Genomic DNA, 18,816 nt, shown 5'->3' with positions numbered 1-18,816 from the left:
GCGAATGAGTCAAAGAGCTCAGTAACATAACCCAGTGTCCATGATCACTTCAAGATTTAGATCAAGTCTCACTGTGACCATCATAGTGGCCTCGGTTAGTGTGTCGTAACGGTCCTTAAACGACACATCTACACCAAGACCTGTCCAGGTCGTACACTTACCACAAGTGTAGAATGCTCCCACATAGTGATCAGCCTTCACCTATCTGTTCCACATATATGACTTTAGATATAGCTTTCCAGGCGTATATCAGTCATCGACCATGTTTTAGCACACCGCCCGAACTCAGGTGCCCAGCACGTGACTCAGTTAGATACGGAGGCTATGGAAGATAGTTGTTATTGATTCTAATTGTTTAGAACTCAACCCACTAATCATATAATGCTAATAAAGTTATCTTATTATCGAATTTAGTAATCATTTATTCATTATCTTCAAGTGGGCAATATTCCTAACAATTTCATGGTTCTGTTAGTTCCAAAATATTATTTAGCTCGAACACCCAATCTACAGTTAAATTTAAGTTCACCTAAATCACATGTAAACAATGGGACATAAATCAGTGGTAGCTAGCTTGGTCTAGCGGTAATCCCACATACACCTCGATGGAGAGGTCATGAGTTCAAGCCCCCATGGGATGCAGAAATGCATGCCCCCTAGGATTTATTCTAAAAATTATGTAATCTTGGTTAATTGTGTCACCTACTATGTAATCTTGGTCGATAGTGTTCCTACTAAAAAAAAATGGGACATAAATCACTTCGTCAAGTGGTAAGAAAACAAATGGAAGATCTTTGGTTTCTTGGTAGGAGACACATAAAACAATCATACACGATATTTTATTTTCACTAGAAGATTAAGGAAGGGATTTAAATCCAAAGTTAGGAAGTTCTAAAATAGCTTATCCTATACCAAATATAATAGTTTTTTTTAGTAGTTGGATAATGGCGCCCAAAAAGAAAGAAAAACAGAAATGGATAAGATAGTAATAATAATTGGTACATGAATCCTTCAAACACTTAAGTCAACGAGTAAATCTTACATAAAAGTTTAACCAAACCAACGTAGTGATTTCGATTTTTTGTTGATGAAAATAAATTGGTCAATACTTTACTCTACCAATCTGATTATGATCCAACCACAATGCCTAGAAACTATAAATAAATAACTTGTATCATATATCAACATCATAAATCATCAAATAAACTCCTATCTGTATTAATATATATATATATTTTTTTGAAGGCGTATATATATATATATATATATTAAAGAAGGACCAGCATATAGGAAATAGGTACATTAAATGATCCACATCAAAAGCCGGCTATAGCTATAATTGAGATATAAAAAAAATTAATTTTGGGCTGTGAATATAGGAGTGAATATTTAAGTTTTAACCACTTGCGGGTTATACAGTTACGCGCAAAAACGGGTTTGTCGTTTAGTGGGAAAAGCAAAGGGAAGCCTCGAATTGTTATGGGACATGACAAAGATCATATCTTGCAAGAAATAGCAAAAGCATTGATGAGCCAAAGAGTATATTACTTTTTTCCCAACTTGGTCATTCCATATTCCCATTCCTCTCTCATTTTTGTTTGTCAGATTAGTTTTCTTTTTACCACAAAATTTCCAACTCGATTTTGGGGTTTTATTTTTTTTCTTTATTAATAATCTTTTCTTAAGACTGCAAATTTCTCTTTTTCTTGTGGATATCCATAAACCCAAGTGAGTTTAGAACTTTAGTATAGAGAGACAGAAGGCTAGTTGGTTCGTGTTTTCCCACCAGTTTTTTTTTTTTTTTTTTTTTTTTTTTTTTTTTTTTTCTTTCTTCAACCTTTTTCTGGGACCGTGAAAATCCATTCTTATATTTCTCTCTCTAAGCTCAAGTGGGTCATCTTTTGAGGTCCAACTATTCCACTTGTTCTCTCTCTCTCTCTCACCTGCCCTTCTCTCTGAATATTATATTTTTGGGGTTGCTTTCTTTTCTTCAATTAGTGTTTATTCAAACTGACCCAGTAAGCAAGCAGTACTAGCCAATCTCTCTCTCTCTCTCTCTCTCTCTCAGTACTAGCAACCAAAGATCCATTGCTACCAATTTGAGATTTTGATATTCCGATTGATTGCATGTCTTTGAATATTACTGTTTACCTGCTCGGCTCTGCGTTCTATTTGCTTCCCTCTTCTCTCCACTTGTTCTGTTGAACAGCAATAAAATTAGAAAGTCGCATCTGGGTCTTCCTAGCCAGTGATGGGTTTGTGCTCGGCGTTTGGACTCTCGAGACCCTTGTGGGGTTTATCTCCACCTCCGAAGTAAGTGAAAAAAAAAGACTTTCTTTTTCGGAACTCGGTTGCACAATAAAAGGGGACTGTGGATTTCATGCTTGGTCCGAGACAATGGAGGGGTTTATGGCCGGACTTTTATTCCTTTAGAGCCACTCCAACGCCGAACACAGCCGAAGAGAAGGGATTGATTTGAGTCCGAGTAAGCAAAAACCAATGAAGAACCTTCTCAAGAAGCTTCACATCATGTCCCAGAACAACCAATCGGAAGACGGCGGAGACGGGTCGTCGAGGGCGAACAACAAGTCCGTCGTCGAGGGCTCTTCTCCGGCGCCGGCGAACCCGAGAGCCCACGGGAGCCCCGAGCACGGGAAGCCATTGACGGGCCTCTCGGGCTGGCTCAACTCGGTGGCCAACAGGCACAGCTCGAACCTCTCGGTCTCGTCCTCGGCGAGGCCCGAGGCCGTCCAGGTGGCGGAATCGGAGCCCGCGTCGCGGGACCCGGACGTCGAGGAAGAGTACCAGATACAGCTGGCGCTCGAGCTGAGCGCGAGAGAGGATCCCGAGGCCGTTCAGATCGAGGCCGTCAAGCAGATCAGCCTCGGCTCTTGCGCTCTCGACAACACTCCCGCCGAGGTCGTCGCGTTCCGATATTGGGTAAGAGATTTTACTTATGGCATTGGAAAAAACCGAGCTTCGAAGATGGAATGTTCGTCGTTTATGTGGTGGTTCTGGGTTTTTTTTTTTTTTTGGAAATGAATGATGTGGACTGGACTGGTCTGGATTAGAGTTCCTTATTTTTTTTTTGGTGTTTCAGGTTTTCCCTGAATTGAAGGAAACTGTGTGAGTTCTTCAGTGGATTGATGGATGACATATGTTCTTATGAGTCATGTGTACTAATTTCTTAGGTGCCTTTTTGTTGACATCAATCACATGATCCACTTTGGTTTTTTCAACTTCTTTCACTTTGGTTTACATATGTGTGGCAATACACACACACACACACACACACACACCGATATAGATTCAACTTTGGCGTGGTCTTGTTTGAGCCTCATTTGAATATGTCGCCTACACATTTAGTAGTAATGCGATTCATATCCGTACTTATCCAGCGTTTAAAATTCAGTTTGCTTGGTAGTAGATTTTAGATTACTTAAGTAGTTATTATATTTGTTTTTATGTAGGCCAAGGAGAAGAACTGTGATCATGTTCTTTTTCTTAAAAAAGGTTGTGTGTCGCGTATGATTGATTTTACAGTCTAAAGTTTATTCGAGACTCTATTATGTAGAAAATTTGTTTTCACATATCCTTGAATTTTTGGTCATCATGTTGCTAAGAATTTAACTAGCTAGAAGTTATGATACCTGTTTTTTTTTTCCTCTCCAAAATTGGAGGAACTTATGATTCTACGTACTCTAATCTTTTAGGATAAGGGATTGTGTATTTTGTATGGTACATGATTCGAGCAGGGAAGAATTATCCCTATACTTGTAAAAACTGTTTTCAACTCATCTTCATCAGAAATTTATTCTGTTCTAACGTGTCTCATATCGTAGATTTATCCATGCTCCGCAGAATTACAATGCTCTCAGCTACGATGACAAGATATTGGACGGCTTCTATGACCTATACGGAATCATGAACGATGCGAGCTCGGAAAGAATGCCTTCCCTAGTTGATCTACAAGGAACACCCGTATCAGAGAGCGTTGCTTGGGAGGCAATTTTGGTGAACAAGGCCGCCGATTCGAATTTGCTGAAACTAGAGCAAATCGCGCTTGAGATGGCCGTGAAGTCGAGGTCAGAATCGTTGCTGTCTGCGAACAGAGACTTGGTGCAAAAACTCGCTGTCTTAGTCGCGGACTATATGGGTGGTCCGGTTGGAAATCCTGTAAACATGCTCAGAGAATGGCAAAGTCTCACCTACGATTTGAAAGCAACGATTGGCAGTGTGGTTTTGCCTCTCGGCTCTCTTAAAGTTGGTTTGGCTCGTCATCGTGCATTGTTGTTCAAGGTGATTTCGACATAACATTTCTTTGATAAAGCATGATTACCCAACGCTTCTTCCAATTATATTAAACCGCTTCGCGCCCATTGCTCTATGTTTTAAATTAATATGTATCGTTTGCTCGATTGAAATTTCTTCTGTTAGTCGTAAGATAATTTCTTTTTTCAATCATTAATCCACATCGTGATGTTTCTGAAAGAACGACTAGACAGATTTACCTTTGTTGTATTGGGTTTTCTTAAGCTATGTAATAATAAGAGTTTCGATGTCTCTTCTTTGATAGGTTTTGGCTGATAGTGTAAGCATTCCGTGCCGACTGGTGAAGGGAGAGCAGTACACGGGCTCCAGCGATGTAGCGATGAACTATGTAAAGTTGAATGATGGAAGGTAATTATTATTTTTTTTAACTTATTTCTCATACTCATACATATTTCGAGTTGTGCCATCCAAGAATTGTCCTTTTTTTTGTCCTTATGATGCACTGCCGTATTAGTTCCCTTGGAAGGTCGCAAAGTCTAGTATGATTGATTTAGAAAGCTCGAGTCACTAGGCTTTCTAATTCGTGTGCCATCTGGTTTTCAGGGAGTACATAGTTGATCTGATGTCGGATCCGGGTACTCTAATCCCAGCCGACACAGCTGGATCGCATATTGGGTACGACAAATCTTTATTCTCTGCGAGCCCGATTTCGAGAAACGTCGGTTCATCTGGGACAACTTCGTCGATAAGTTGGGTCGGAAGTTCTTTAGAAGATCATTCAGACTCCGAGAAGAGGGCGAGGCGGAAAAACCCTCATTTGAGCACGAGGGGGTGCGAAGAGAGAGAGGAATCGTCTTCTCAGGCGAAGCAAGCCGAGGCCGAGGGAGAACCGAAAGCGGAGAATCCGAGCGAGGAGAGAGGGCTGGGACGGGATTTCACGAGCAAGGCGAATTACACTTACGCCCACGCGAGGTCTCCGTCTTGGACCGAAGGAGTGAGCTCGCCCGCGGTCCGGAAAAAGAAGGTGAAGGACGTGTCCAAGTACATGATCGACGCCGCCAAAGAGAACCCGCGATTGGCCCAGAAACTCCACGACGTGTTGCTCGAGAGCGGCGTGGTTGCTCCGCCGAACCTCTTCACCGAGGCCTACCCAGAGCAAATGGACGTTACTACCCCCGACCCCGACCCCAACACCAACACCGCCACCGCCGCAGCCCCGCCTTGCTTCTTACCTCCTCTGCCTCACCACCGGGCCCCGCATCCGAAAGCGGCGGAGGGGCATATCGTCGCGTCCCAGTCCGACGCTTCTCCGGCGAGGTACGGGAAGAACGTTCCGGTGGCGGCGGCGGCGGCTGCGGCGGCGGCGGTGGTGGCGTCGTCGATGGTGGTGGCGGCGGCGGCGAAGGAGTCGAGCCTCGAGATTCCGGTGGCGGCGGCGGCGACGGCTACGGCGGCGGCGGTGGTGGCGACGACGGCGGCGGTGACGAAGCAGTACGAGCGGAGCGACAGCGACAGCGGAAGCGGGGACCGCGAGCCCGAGGCCGTGGCCTTGGAAGGGGACAGGATCTCCGACAAGTCGGTGGGCAACGAGAGCACAATGTCCGACTCGATGGAGAGCGTGGCCGACTTGGAGATCCCGTGGGAGGATATCTCCGTCGGTGAGCGTATCGGACTCGGTATACTCGGCTTCTTTTTTTTTCTTTTTCTTTTGTTCCCACCCGAGGAGGAGTATCGTAGAATTTCATTTCTTTTCTCGTATTCTCTTGGATACAGGATCTTATGGTGAGGTCTACCGCGGAGAATGGCACGGGACTGTAAGTTTCTCCTCATGCATGAAGCGATAACAGCTTTCTTTTGGGGGGGCTATGATGATTTTCTTAGAATAGTTTTCAATTGAGTTTGTTATTGATTGGAGAAAAAAGTCATTGTTATGTTTCTGTACTTTTTACATGTGAAGAAATAAATGCGATATGAGAAACGCGACAGTCTAGTATAACGATAGATTCTTGCTGAATCAGAGAGATATGATGTCATGATCTCTGCATCGTCGTGGTCATGGTCTAATGAACTTTGATAAACCGCTTTTTTAGAAGAAAAAAAGTTGTGATGACGTGCTTTTTTGTAAGAACAAAAAGTTGTGATAAAGTGCTTCATCAAATATGTTTTTTTATTCGGATTTTAGGAAGTGGCTGTGAAGAGATTTCTGGACCAAGATATTACAGGTGAATCACTTGCAGAATTCATGAAAGAGGTACAACTTGTTGCCTCCACAAACCCCCAATCTGCTTTTCATATATTTGCAACATTGTTCGTCGAACTGTGTTATTTTTCTATTTATATTTGCATGCCTTTTGGGAATGGAAAACCAAGTTCTATAATTACATGCCCTATATAAATTATACAAGACTTCTTCTTAAGTAATCATTACAATACATTTTGCATATCTGAGGTTTTCTTTCTTCTTCAAATTGCAAGGTTCAAATAATGAAAAAACTAAGGCATCCAAATGTTGTCCTTTTCATGGGAGCTGTAACTCGGCCTCCAAATCTTTCAATCGTCACGGAATTTCTTCCGAGGTATCTTTTCTTCACATTCCTCATTCTTATGTTACTTATCAAGCCCAAGTCCCGTGCGAAACTATTGCCACTTAATGTTTGATGTGCATTTAAGCAATGATCATGTAAGACAGAATACTGAAATAATTTATTGTGTCCAGAGGTAGTTTATATAGGTTACTTCATCGGCCGAATAATCAATTAGACGAAAGGAGGCGCTTGAGAATGGCCCTCGATGCTGTATGATTTTTCTTTACATGTCTCGAACATTTTTTTTTTCAGTCAACAAATCCCTCTTATACTGGGAATACATTTTTTAGACTAGTTTTCTTTTGTATTCAGGCCCGGGGTATGAACTATTTGCATACCTGCACACCAGTTATAGTACATCGTGACTTGAAGTCGCCAAATCTTCTTGTCGATAAAAATTGGGTCGTTAAGGTGACTCTCATGCCTTAAACCAAGGCCTCTAGGATTCGATGATTTTTTTTTTTTTTAACATTGACTTCTTACTTTTAGGTTTGTGACTTTGGACTGTCTAAAATGAAGCACAGTACGTTTCTCTCTTCGAGGTCCACTGCGGGGACGGTAAGCCGTTTTTATATTTCAGACAAGTTCCTCGTTATTTTTATTGGTCACTTTCTGTTTTAACTGGCCTTTCAGTTATGTTGTGAATAGCATATATTTTTATACTGCGCTTACTCATATTTTGTCAATATTAATCCCTGAACACATTCCCTCTATTTGGCTTAATCTTAAGAGTCCAACTCTGGCACTTATAATTTCGAGACCCGTAGAGCATTGGAAAAAGAACTGTTCCATGGTTCATATTTTTTTGAAATATTTTGACTGGTAGATGAGTGAGATGTTTCTGATACTCGATTAGCATATCATTCTAGAACAGGATAACGTTTTGAAATTGTCGAGCCCTATATGGTAACCTTAATTTCATAATAGGTGTATGGTCTCTGAAGGGTCTATAGCATGTTTTTCTTTTTGCCGACTGAAAAAAAAAGGTGTTGATCAATGAAGCTGAACCATGGCTAATATATGTACACACACAGTTCTCATAAGATACCATAACCAGGTCCGTGAAATTGTTCTTGGACATCGTATTTTGAGGTTATCCAACAGTCTACTAAAGTAACTTTAAAGAAGCCATTTTTATTATGTGTCATTTCGTCGTCGTTGATGATCAAAATAACCCTACTTACTGTATTGCTAGCAGTTTTAATGACACTTAAAAGTTATCCCGCTCTTCTTCAGGCGGAATGGATGGCTCCGGAAGTGCTCAGAAATGAACCTTCAGACGAGAAGTACGCTCTCATTTCCCGATAGTCCAAGATTAGACACTTGCTTCTTAGTATCTTCTTCTTTTGTGTGTGTGTGTGTGTGTGTGTGTGGGTTTTAATTAAAAAACTAGTGTGATGTGATGTGTAGGTGTGATGTTTATAGCTTTGGGGTGATATTGTGGGAACTATCGACGATGCAGCAGCCGTGGGGAGGAATGAATCCGATGCAAGTCGTGGGAGCCGTTGGATTCCAACATCGCCGTCTCGAGATTCCCGAGAATTTGGATCCAACGGTCGCTGACATCATCAGAAGATGCTGGCAAACGTGAGTCCACTTTTTTTTTTTTTTTTTTTTTTTTTTTTTTTTTTTTTTTGAATATCCCATTTCTATTATCCGCTGGCTTCGCTTTGAATATCTGATTCTCGACCTAGCAGTTATCAGGTTGAACACATTATGGCTACCTCTTAACATTTTTCTTGAACGTTTGAGAGGCAAAACATTGTCATTTCTTGGTGCTAAAGGCTTAATGTTTAGTTTATTTGACTCTAATAGTCTCACATTGAACTAGTTGCTGATCTTGTGCTAGTTCTTTCTGCCAGTTATCGTCGTCGTCATATTTTGTGATCTTGTTAATTTGTTTACTCGTTGTATCGAATCTGCGAGTTATGTTATCTAGTTGATCTTCGTTCAGAGCCCAAAACGGCGACGAATCGTTTCAGGAATATTAGATTACTTTCTGTCAATACATTGTGTGTTTATTGACCTCACAATTGATGAAATGAACTTTGCAGAGATCCAAGACTGAGACCGACGTTTGCAGAGATCATGGCTATATTGAAACCGTTACAGAAGCCTATAAATAGCTCTCAAATTCCGAGACCCGGTCGCGAAAGAGTTCAGCCACGAGTGTCAGAAGAAGCAGACTAGTAGACCAATTTTTTTTCCTTCCCTGATTTGACTGGACATAGCTTCTCTCCCGCCATTTGTAGATTGTTCGGAACAAGTGTCAAAAAGAAAACGATCGAAGATCATCAGACGACGTATAATCGAAATTTGGGGTTGTGATTCTCTGTCTTAATTTCCTTTTTTCCTCGTATTTTTGCAGGGCAGCCATTTCCAAGGTTGTGCTTTGTTTGTAAAAAAAAAAAAAAAAGAAGGGAAAATATAACATTCAATTGAAATTGTTGTAATCATTGTCTTGAATTTTCGCTGCCCTTGTGAATTGTTTTGCCTAATTGTTATGAACGAATGAGAAAAAAAAGGGGTACAATAATTGAAAAAGTTACATGTTTTCTAACGATAGAAACAATACTCCAATTCTGCTATGGTGACTGGTTTGAATGCTTAAATTTTCTCCCGAACTATCATCATGATTTTTCTTTTTTAATACTCCAAATTTAATGCTCTTGTTTATTTTATTTTAATGTAAAATGCCAGGCTTGAAAGCTTTTGTTTTCGCAGAAGCCAAACAGGGTCCTAAATTAATTCTCTAAAAAAAAAAATTCAAATTGAGGACCACCCACCATTTCAAAGCCCAAATGTCATCAAACTAAGGATAATGTAGGACCAAGCCAAAGAGCACTCTATAAAATTTTGTTGAAATATCTTTTTGAGCTTTCTTTTTAAATGTTGACCAAAATCTGTTTATCTGTTGCTATATCCCAACATGGCTTCTTTCTTTGGCTCTCCTGCTTCATCACCATTTCTCTCTCACCCTCTCACTAGAAATCCTCACTTCACCTCTTCATCATCACAAACACCTCCTCCTCAGCCGCCAGCTCAGCCGGGCCCGCAGCCGCCGCCAGCTCAGCAGCTAAGCGCATCTTCTTCAGCGCAGCCGACACCTGTAGTTGTACCTCCCAAACAAGCCTCTAAGCCATCAAGTCAATCCACAAAGAAAGCCGACTCCACCGATTGGATCGCTTCGACGCTGACGAGGCGGTTCGGCCTCGGGGCGGGCCTCGCTTGGGCCGGCTTTCTTGCGTTCGGGGTCATCTCCGAGCAGGTAAAGACCCGCTTCGAGGTCTCACAGCAAGAGGCAAACACAAGGTTCAATTTCATATCTAACTCTCTTTCTCTTTTTAACACATCACATGTCTTCTTCTTAACTATATGTCTAGTCATAACTATACATAACTTGCGTTTTCGCAGAACCGTAGAGAAGGAAGAAGAAGTAGTGTTGCCGAATGGAATAAGGTAAGTAACGTCATAGACACCTCATTGCCTTGTCATTGGATAAATCTCTTCTCCGATGGAATTCAATTCGATATAAAATAAGTTATGAACACAAAAAATCCCTTCTCCGGTTTTATATTTGAAATTGAATGTAGGAATAAGTATAATCCTCCGGTATTAGTACTCGACGAGCAGTTACACGAATACCTTTTCATACTATTTATATTGAAAATGGAACAGAAAAGGAGCTAAACATAAGTCACATTGTCAATAATTCTTTAACATTGTCAATACTAATTTTTTTTTTTTTTTGAATTTGGAATGACATTGACAGATACTATGAGATAAAAGTTGGAGGAGGAGCAATTCCAAGGGCAGGGGATTTGGTGGTGATAGATGTGGAAGGGAAAGTGAAGGAAAGTGGAGAGGTGTTTGTGGAGACATTTGGGAAAGAAAAGAAGGCATTGGCGTTAGTGATCGGGTCAAGGCCGTACAGCAAGGGAATTTGTGAAGGGATTGAGTATGTTCTCAAGTCAATGAAGTCTGGTGGGAAAAGGAGAGTCATTGTCCCTCCAAACTTGGGGTTTAGAGAAGCTGGTGCTGATTTGGGCTCTGGTGTCCAAATCCCTCCCAATGCCACTCTTGAGTACATTGTTGAGGTTGATAAGGTCTCCATTGCACCTGCTTAATAAAACTTGCTTTCATTTTCAACTTCTCTTCTCTAGGAGATACTATCATTCAAACTATACTTGGAAATCTTGCCCTTTTCTATATCTCTTGACTTGTGATTTCATTACAAGGGGAAAAAAAAGTAATAATACCGGGTAGTGCAGTATAGTGTAGTTTTCAACTTTATCAATATTGCTATTATAATAAGGATTTTACTTTGCTAAAAAAAAAAAATGAAGTGTGCTGTGTTAGAAAAATGGTATTAAATTATATTTAATGACTATATGGGTGTGGTTCAGTTTGTGAAAATAATTTGAGTGGGACTAAGACGTAAAATTAGATGGATCTAACCGGATTCTTATTTCTCGCGACGAGGTATAAGAATACTGATTTATTTTTAAAATTCGGAGTTAAAATAAATAAAAAATTGATGTTTGAATATGGTTAAAATAGTTATGGATTGTGAATTCAAAATTTTGTCCCACATTGCTAAGGAAACTAAATGTGAGAATGGTTTATAAGGAAATCTTCATTTTCTAAGTGGTTAGCGTTTACGTGAATCCTCAAATCAAAATAGTCACAATTTTTTTTTAACAAAGCCCGATTTGAATTTGTAACAATTAACAAGATATAAAGAACAATATATGAAATTGAATGGATGAAGAAAAGTTTATTAATGAAATTCGAAGGGTTGGAATACATAGAGAATTGATTGTATGTGAGAAAGGTATCAATTTGTTTGCGACTGCGATCCAACTTTCAGTAGTCGATTCTGGATGGCCTACCACCCCCAAAGTGACGGGCAAACAGAAGTGTTGAACCGAACGGTCGAGATGTATTTGCACTGCCTCACAAGCTCTAGTCCGAAGGATTAGGTGCGTTGGCTTCCTTGGGTAGAATATTGCTACGATACAAGTTGGCACTCAGAGATCAAGTCCATTCCATTCTATGCCATCTACGGGCTCGACCCTCCGACATTCCTGAGCTATATATGTTCTGAGCACCGCACAGTCAGCAGAGTTAGACGAGACCCTGCACAGCCAAGATTAGATCATCGCCATGCTTCGCAGCATATCATGGCTGCGACGCATAACCGTATGAAGCAGGTCTATGATGAGAAGCACACCGACGTGGAGTTTATGGTGGGCGATCGAGTCTTCCTCAAACTCCAAGATTATCGTCAACACTCGGCGGCGGAGCTACGCTAGCAACCAATTCCCCAGCTTGTTAAGTACGAAGTGGTTTGCTAACCAAAAGTGAAATGAGCCTCGATCAACTTTTTTGGCGGAGCTGTGTAATATGGCGGAGTTGTGTAAAAAAAGGAACATATAATGAAACAAAAGTTGCGAGGACGAACTCACCTTCTTCTTCTTCGTCCTCTTTGATGTCGAGAAGGAGGGGAGCTGGCCAAAGTCTTGTCGCTATGTACTGCACGGGTCTGAAGTCAGACCACTCGACTTGGCCTTTCCTGAGTTTGGAAAGCTTATCCTTAAACTCCGTGTCAGCATTGAGAGCGCGAACTCTCTCTGGAAACAAAAAACAAGTAATAAGGATGACGTTAAAAAAAACAAAAATACTTGCGTTTTTCTAATAATCGTAAACTGAATCATACCGGGGGCACTAGACCAGGTCGCCTGGAATGAACTGACGTGAGCACCCAATGAATGCTTGTTAACGAAAAAATAAAATATATTCTTCCCGAGTCGGTATCTTTCCCAGGAATATTTATCAAAACCCATTTGTTTGGAGACTTGGACATGTAGAAGTAACAAGGGTCGTGCTTCGAGTTCGCCTTGACCACATAGAGACGGATTAAATCCGTCACTGTGAGGTCGACTCTCACCTCGATCGAGAGGGTGATGAGCCCAATAACTGTTCGGACAAAGTTTGGGCACATCTGAGAGATGGTGATCTTAAGGACCTTAAGATAATCTAGAAGGAGAGATGGAATCGAAAATCTGAGGCCACACTTTTCATAATAAATGTCGTAAACACAACATAAGTTTCTAATGACTGTATCTGCCGTTGCCTCCGGAGGGGGTGTGAGAAGGTGAATCTTCGGATGGATCTGGAACTTCCTACGGAAAGCTACCTGGTCATTGGAAGTAGCCAAAGAAGATTTGAGGAGATCGTCATTCTCATCTGCGACCCTAGACAAAGATCTTGGGTTGGGCTCTAAGTCTGACATGGTTTCTGGGTTACTAAGCCTAGACGAGCTCAAAATAGAGGTGTAAGACACTAGCTCTCGTCATGGATCGATGTAGACTTTCTTTATCTCTAGTGGTATGTGAAAAACATATAGTTTTGAGATCTTGACTACTTAAGATTGTCTAAATTATCCTTACATAAATTTCTTAAAAAAAGAAGGAAAAAAGAAGAAGAAGAAGTGATATTGCTATGAATCACATTTCTGTGGGGGTAGAATTCGGCCCATTTATAATCTTGATATTGGACTGCCCAATCTAATATTGAAAAAGCTCATTTGCAAAATAGAATAAATGATTAATAAACGATATTTAATTGTCGAATTTTACTAATTATTATCGAATAAAACAAAGGAATATCCTTTGGGCCCGGCGAGAGTGATTTAACGAACTTAGACTACCTCCGCAACAGGTCACGACGAAGTCAAAGTCAAAATGAGAGATGCGATCTCGCCTATAAACTCGGAGTGTTGACGATTTCTTCCAAGCTCATTCAAACGAGAAGGCAACGTGGCAGCATACGCAGGGCCGGCCCAAACTCACCGGGGCCCCTAGGCGAATAATATTTTGGGGCCCTAAAATACTAATAAAAATTTAAATTTTCAGGGTAAAAAATGTAATTTTTTTTTAAAATGGGTCAAAAGTGTAAATTTTTTAGGCTTATCCACATATGGGGCCCTAGGCCTGGGCCTAGCCCGCCTTAGCCCAGGGCCGGCTGTGCATACGAGACAATGAAGGACGAGGTCACCAGCACGTGTCTCTGAGAATTTCGCATCTCGTCATAGTATAAATTCTCTCCCGACATTGCTTATTTTTATCGAATACCCTCTCTCTATAATTGCATTTTCTGAGCTCGTCATTTGTGTTATTACTTGAATGAGCTCGATCAGTGTACTCAAGATCGAATTATAAATAAAGCCAATTATTTATTCATGTTATTCTCGTATTTATTATCATATAATTAATATTTGTTTCCTATACGAAGTCTCTCTGTGATTCAATTTAAATCAAATCAAATTATTAACATACTTTAATTTTTTTTTGTGATTGTTGAGGTTCGGAAACGAAATCAACAATAACAATTACTTTCAAAGATTATTTACACTGAAAACCTAAAATTATTCTAGTTGATGAGTTTGTTATCAGAAATTAACGGTCAAACCGAGATAACAAAACTATCCACGATAACAACAAGAGGGAATGGTCAGCCCCCTCTATTCTTGGGTCCAGGGATCCAAAGTCTGTAAAACAAGGAAAAGTCTTACAACGAAAATTAAAAAGATAATAACAATAAATAAAGCTTATTCCATATTGCATTAGCATGGTGTGTTACAATTTCGACCACAAAACTCGTTCTTTGCTCCATCAGAACAAAAAAAAAAACTCTTTCTTTTCCGATACTTAAGAATTTACAAATATAATCTTCAGAAAAAAAAACCACCAAACCCGGAAACCGAGAGAATCAGCGATAATAGAATAGAGGACTATTACTCTCAGAAGAGAATCAGCAATATCACTAATATGGGGACTGTTATCGACGCACATTTCTTGGGCCTAACCGCCATTGTTACAGTACTTTAACTTTCTTACTCTGTTTTATTTATTTATATAATTATGTGATTTGGATTTTGAACTTTTGATTTATATTTTTGTTTTTGAAGGTGGCCTATCAATTCTTGTTCTTTATAATCACTGCCCTTCTCAAAATCGATAAAGTCACTGACTTTGCTGGTATTAGTTCGCATCTTTTATCTCGTTGAGTTTTTTTTTTTTTTTTTTTTTTTTTTTTTTTTCAGGCTAAGTACGCTTATGTGGTTGTGTAGGTTGCATAATTATTCAATTAGTCTCCACTTTTTACTTGTAATATATGTGTGATTTTTTTTTTTCGTTTATGAATTCAATATGTTTGTTTGTTTGGCTTTTTTTTTTTCCTGTACACAGGAAGTACCAACTTCGTTATACTTGCTATATTGACTCTAGTGCTCAAGGGTTCATGGCATTTCAGACAGGTACTCAATTTTTTTTTTCCTTTTCAATTTATGGTTTTATTTATTTTGTCAATTTGGTGACACAAATTCATATAAATAAACAAAAGATACAAAAAAAAAAAAAATCATTCCTTTTCGAAGAGCTTAAATATACAAATACTAGAGGAAATTTTTTCCTGGGATTTCGTCTCAAGTTAAGTTGAATTTTTTCAAGTTATTTCCAATTCTTTGTCTAATATGCATTTGTATTTGATTTCTCAAGCCTCTTTCTCCATAAGCAAGCAAATATACAAATTAGAACTGGTTTTAGCAAAAATACAAATATACTTACTGTTGCTCTCTTTCAGGTTGTTTTGAGTTCTCTTGTGATCGTTTGGGGTCTCCGTCTCGGACTGTTTCTATTGATAAGGTACTTGATTTTACCTTCTTTTTTCTTCAACTCGTGATGATTTCGGTGATAAGACTCGGTCGAACCACAAATTCACATGTATCTTTATGTTACTATGTTATTCGCTATCACACACACAAACTCTGTTCTTTGATGAATTCTTGTCACAAACATAATGTCTTGACCAGGATTTTACAGTGGGGAGAGGACAGGCGTTTCGATGAAATGCGCGGGAAATTGGGGAAATTGGCTGTTTTCTGGATTTTTCAGGTTTAATCTCTTCCTTTACTGTATTTTTTTAACTAAACTAATTTGTTTTAGGGAACTAAATTTTTCTATTTTAGGCTGTGTGGGTTTGGACTGTGAGTTTACCCGTGACGTTGGTCAATGCGAGTAGCAGTAAAGCAGCCATTGAAGCTCGGGACATAATCGGATGGATTATGTGGGCGATAGGCTTCTCGACCGAGGCCATCGCTGACCAGCAAAAACTGGCTTTCAAAAACCATCCCGAGAATAGAGGCAAGTGGTGCAATGTCGGACTGTGGAAATATACTCGTCACCCGAATTATTTTGGAGAGGTTTGTCACACACCTCTTGTGTAACTTTGCTACATTCTCTTAAAATATTCGATTATATATATATATATATATATATATATATATATTTTGGTGTCGAGCTTGATGAATAATTCTGTGAAAAGATCTTCTTGTGGTGGGGGGTTTTTGTGGCTTCGACGCCTGTGCTTGCCGGAGCGGAGTGGCTTGTGATTCTCGGCCCGATCTTCCTCTCTCTCTTGCTTCTCTTCATCAGTGGTCTTCCGTTGCTTGAGGTCTACTTTCTCTTCCTGAATTTTTTTTTTTTCATCATGAATCGTACTAACCCCTTTTTTTTAAAAAAATTCACTTGCTAATGATATTTTGAGTTCAACAAACAGGCATCGTCAGATAAAAAGTTTGGGAACTCGGATGCGTACAGGGTGTACAAAAGAACAACGAGGTATTGTTACGTCAGTTTCCCGTGTCAATGCATTATATATATATATATATATATATATATAAATTAACGTGTGTGTGTGTGTGTGTGTGTGTTTTCAGCCCTTTAGTTCCGCTACCCCCGGTTGTGTATGGAAACTTGCCGTTATGGTTCAGAAAAACGTTCCTCTTTGAGCTTCCTCTGTATAGCCGTGAGTTTCCCATTGAAGAATTGAATTGGTGAGTCTACTAATCATGTACAAAAACTACTTACTATTCATGCTATATTTATAGCTCTTTAGATCCTTCCCTCAACTACGACGGCTTTATGTTATTAATTTTGCTTGGTGCTCTCTTCATGACACTATTTTCTTTGAACTTTTGTCAGCCATGTCAGATATAGTACTTACACATCCCTATAACTTATTCACTTTTTCTCAAAACCAATTTATGGGTATTTCACCCCAAATATTGTCTACTTTTTTTTATAAGAGCATGTGGCAAGAAATACTAACATGAAAGATATAATATAACCATCTCAAATACCATTTACACTCCGGATCATTTCCTTCCTTTTAAGACCTTTGTTCTTCGAGAATTATTTTATTTGTGTCTATGTACTTCGCTGCTGTGTAAATGTCTTAGTTAAAGGAAGAATGTATCAGCAAAATAATTTAATTTTTATATATAAAGATTGGTTATTCCAACCTCGATTCCTTAAAGCAATCAAGAGGTTTGAACCAACTATGAAAACATTACTTCTGCATCAAGGCATTAAGATGGTCCATGTTAGAGTATAAGTGTTAGTTTTGTTATTCTGAAACTCAAATTATGGACTGGGATGAATCGAATTCATGCCAACTATTTAATGAAAATAGTAATTGCACGATGAGCATAAGTATGAATCTTTATGTGGCATCTATTATTTATGATTATCTTTTAGTTTTATTTTCCTTGTTCATGATATTTGCCATATATGCAAGGTGTAGAACAAGCTCCAAAGGAAGCGGCGGAGTGAAGATGAGTTAGTGCATGATGAGTTATGTACGGTTATACATCAGATTCAAGTTGTTCTTTCTTCTCTTCTCTTCTCCACTTTTATGTTTTTTTTTTATCTTGTTCAAAGTTCAAACATAAGTGAATTTGGAGGAATATGCATTCATATAGTTGGAGTGATTTGTTTATTTGTTGTCCCAATGAGGATCCTAAATCATGGAAGAGGCTTTCCCAAACTTTGATTGGCAGCCTACATTTTTGTTCTGCAATTATTGCTATCACTAAAGATAGGCCAAACTCCTCGAATTCGTTACACGATTGTAAGCTTATTGAGATTCATCCTCTGAATGAGGTATGCCGTGCCGAGTTTTCATAAAAAAATACAACCAGCCAAATACTCGAACCGTCGTCGGAATTTTGGGCTTCTGATCCGTGTAAAAACGATACAAATCTTTTTTAGTGGATGACCATTTAAGTCAACGACCTTGATTGATCACCTCTTTTCAAATTCTGATCCGTTATTAAAGATCTTATCTTTTTTATTTGAAATTAGTAAACACTTGCAGAAAAAAAAAACTCAAAAGAAAGACAAAACAATACAAATCTTAATTATTAGATCACATTGAAAGCAATGGTAATCTATGAGTAAAGCGGAAATAAAAATTGACACTTTGGAGAGCGGTCGCTTAGTGGTGAAAATAATTTACTAAATAATCAGTAGAGGTATTACACGGACTTAGACCTTAAACTCCCTTTTAGAGGTATTACACGTCTTTCGTATTTCCGGTGAATGACAACCTAAGCTCTCTTTAGGTCGGAGATCCCCTCACTTTCTCACGAGCTTCTCTTCGCATAAATGGGCCAATATAGAAACCCTATTTTGATTTCCAGAGGTGTTGATTACTATAAAAGGAAAAAGGTTTTGCCTTTACTAGTCTGGATGCATTCATTCACACAATTAAGGTTCTTAGACGTGCAAGAGGACGGACAATGAAACTATTTGTGTGGTGTCTGCGGTGTGACTCTTTAGACACTATTCCAGATTCATTGAGCGTTAGAGTGTTATTTGAATTTTGTGATTTCGTGATTGAGCATTCACGAGCGTTGATATCAAAGATTATCAAACACTTGAGAGAATGTTTGAGAGTGGAAGTGAGGGGATCTCACGGGTAGTACTAGGAAAAAAGGACTTTGAGACGGGAATCGTTCATATAAAACCATTGTGTACTATTGACTATTTACTTGTTTTTTTATAAGAGTGAATTTCTTTCGATTAGGCAAACTGTTCTCCAGAGTAAGTGACGT

The 18,816-nt window shown here is 39.3% G+C and overlaps 3 protein-coding genes across 6 annotated transcripts; all 3 read left to right on the top strand.

Annotated features, from left to right (window-relative positions):
• The first annotated feature begins 1,578 nt into the window (after nt 1–1,578).
• Nucleotides 1,579–9,429, top strand: LOC149384410 (Protein kinase superfamily protein). 3 transcript variants are annotated; one of them, XM_089629558.1, is made up of 13 exons: nt 1,589–2,940; nt 3,862–4,299; nt 4,577–4,680; nt 4,876–5,948; nt 6,046–6,086; nt 6,455–6,523; nt 6,748–6,848; nt 6,989–7,067; nt 7,170–7,268; nt 7,347–7,415; nt 8,094–8,143; nt 8,268–8,444; nt 8,912–9,429. In XM_089629558.1, exons 1-13 carry the CDS (start codon nt 2,500–2,502, stop codon nt 9,045–9,047), a joined length of 2,877 nt encoding a protein of 958 aa, XP_089485684.1. In that variant the 5' UTR covers nt 1,589–2,499; the 3' UTR covers nt 9,048–9,429. The 3 variants fall into 3 exon arrangements, 2 of the variants coding, with proteins under 2 accessions (XP_089485685.1, XP_089485684.1); XR_016301902.1 differs by lacking the exon at nt 8,912–9,429 and having other exon boundaries at nt 1,579–2,940; nt 8,056–8,143; nt 8,268–8,314; XM_089629559.1 differs by lacking the exon at nt 8,912–9,429 and having other exon boundaries at nt 1,579–2,940; nt 8,251–8,384.
• Nucleotides 9,430–9,755: 326 nt separating this feature from the next.
• LOC149384409 (FKBP-like peptidyl-prolyl cis-trans isomerase family protein) lies at nt 9,756–11,148 on the top strand. Its single transcript, XM_089629560.1, has 3 exons — nt 9,756–10,169; nt 10,272–10,316; nt 10,630–11,148. Exons 1-3 carry the CDS (start codon nt 9,787–9,789, stop codon nt 10,982–10,984), a joined length of 783 nt encoding a protein of 260 aa, XP_089485686.1. The 5' UTR covers nt 9,756–9,786; the 3' UTR covers nt 10,985–11,148.
• A 3,290-nt stretch (nt 11,149–14,438) lies between these two features.
• Nucleotides 14,439–17,759, top strand: LOC149384408 (3-oxo-5-alpha-steroid 4-dehydrogenase (DUF1295)). Of its 2 annotated transcripts, none has more exons than XM_089629539.1 (10): nt 14,439–14,740; nt 14,830–14,899; nt 15,110–15,177; nt 15,504–15,565; nt 15,733–15,814; nt 15,889–16,122; nt 16,245–16,373; nt 16,479–16,540; nt 16,639–16,755; nt 17,499–17,759. In XM_089629539.1, exons 1-10 carry the CDS (start codon nt 14,690–14,692, stop codon nt 17,542–17,544), a joined length of 921 nt encoding a protein of 306 aa, XP_089485665.1. In that variant the 5' UTR covers nt 14,439–14,689; the 3' UTR covers nt 17,545–17,759. The 2 variants fall into 2 exon arrangements, with proteins under 2 accessions (XP_089485665.1, XP_089485666.1); XM_089629540.1 differs by having other exon boundaries at nt 14,445–14,740; nt 17,505–17,759.
• Nucleotides 17,760–18,816: the final 1,057 nt, after the last annotated feature.

Source organism: Urtica dioica, chromosome 10, assembly GCF_054948205.1.
Source record: "Urtica dioica subsp. dioica isolate 48M chromosome 10, U.dioica_male_clone48M_v1_H2, whole genome shotgun sequence".
Taxonomy (NCBI): domain Eukaryota; kingdom Viridiplantae; phylum Streptophyta; class Magnoliopsida; order Rosales; family Urticaceae; genus Urtica; species Urtica dioica.
The sequence above is the reverse complement of the archived record's forward strand: the minus strand, read 5'-3'. Positions and strand labels throughout refer to the sequence as shown.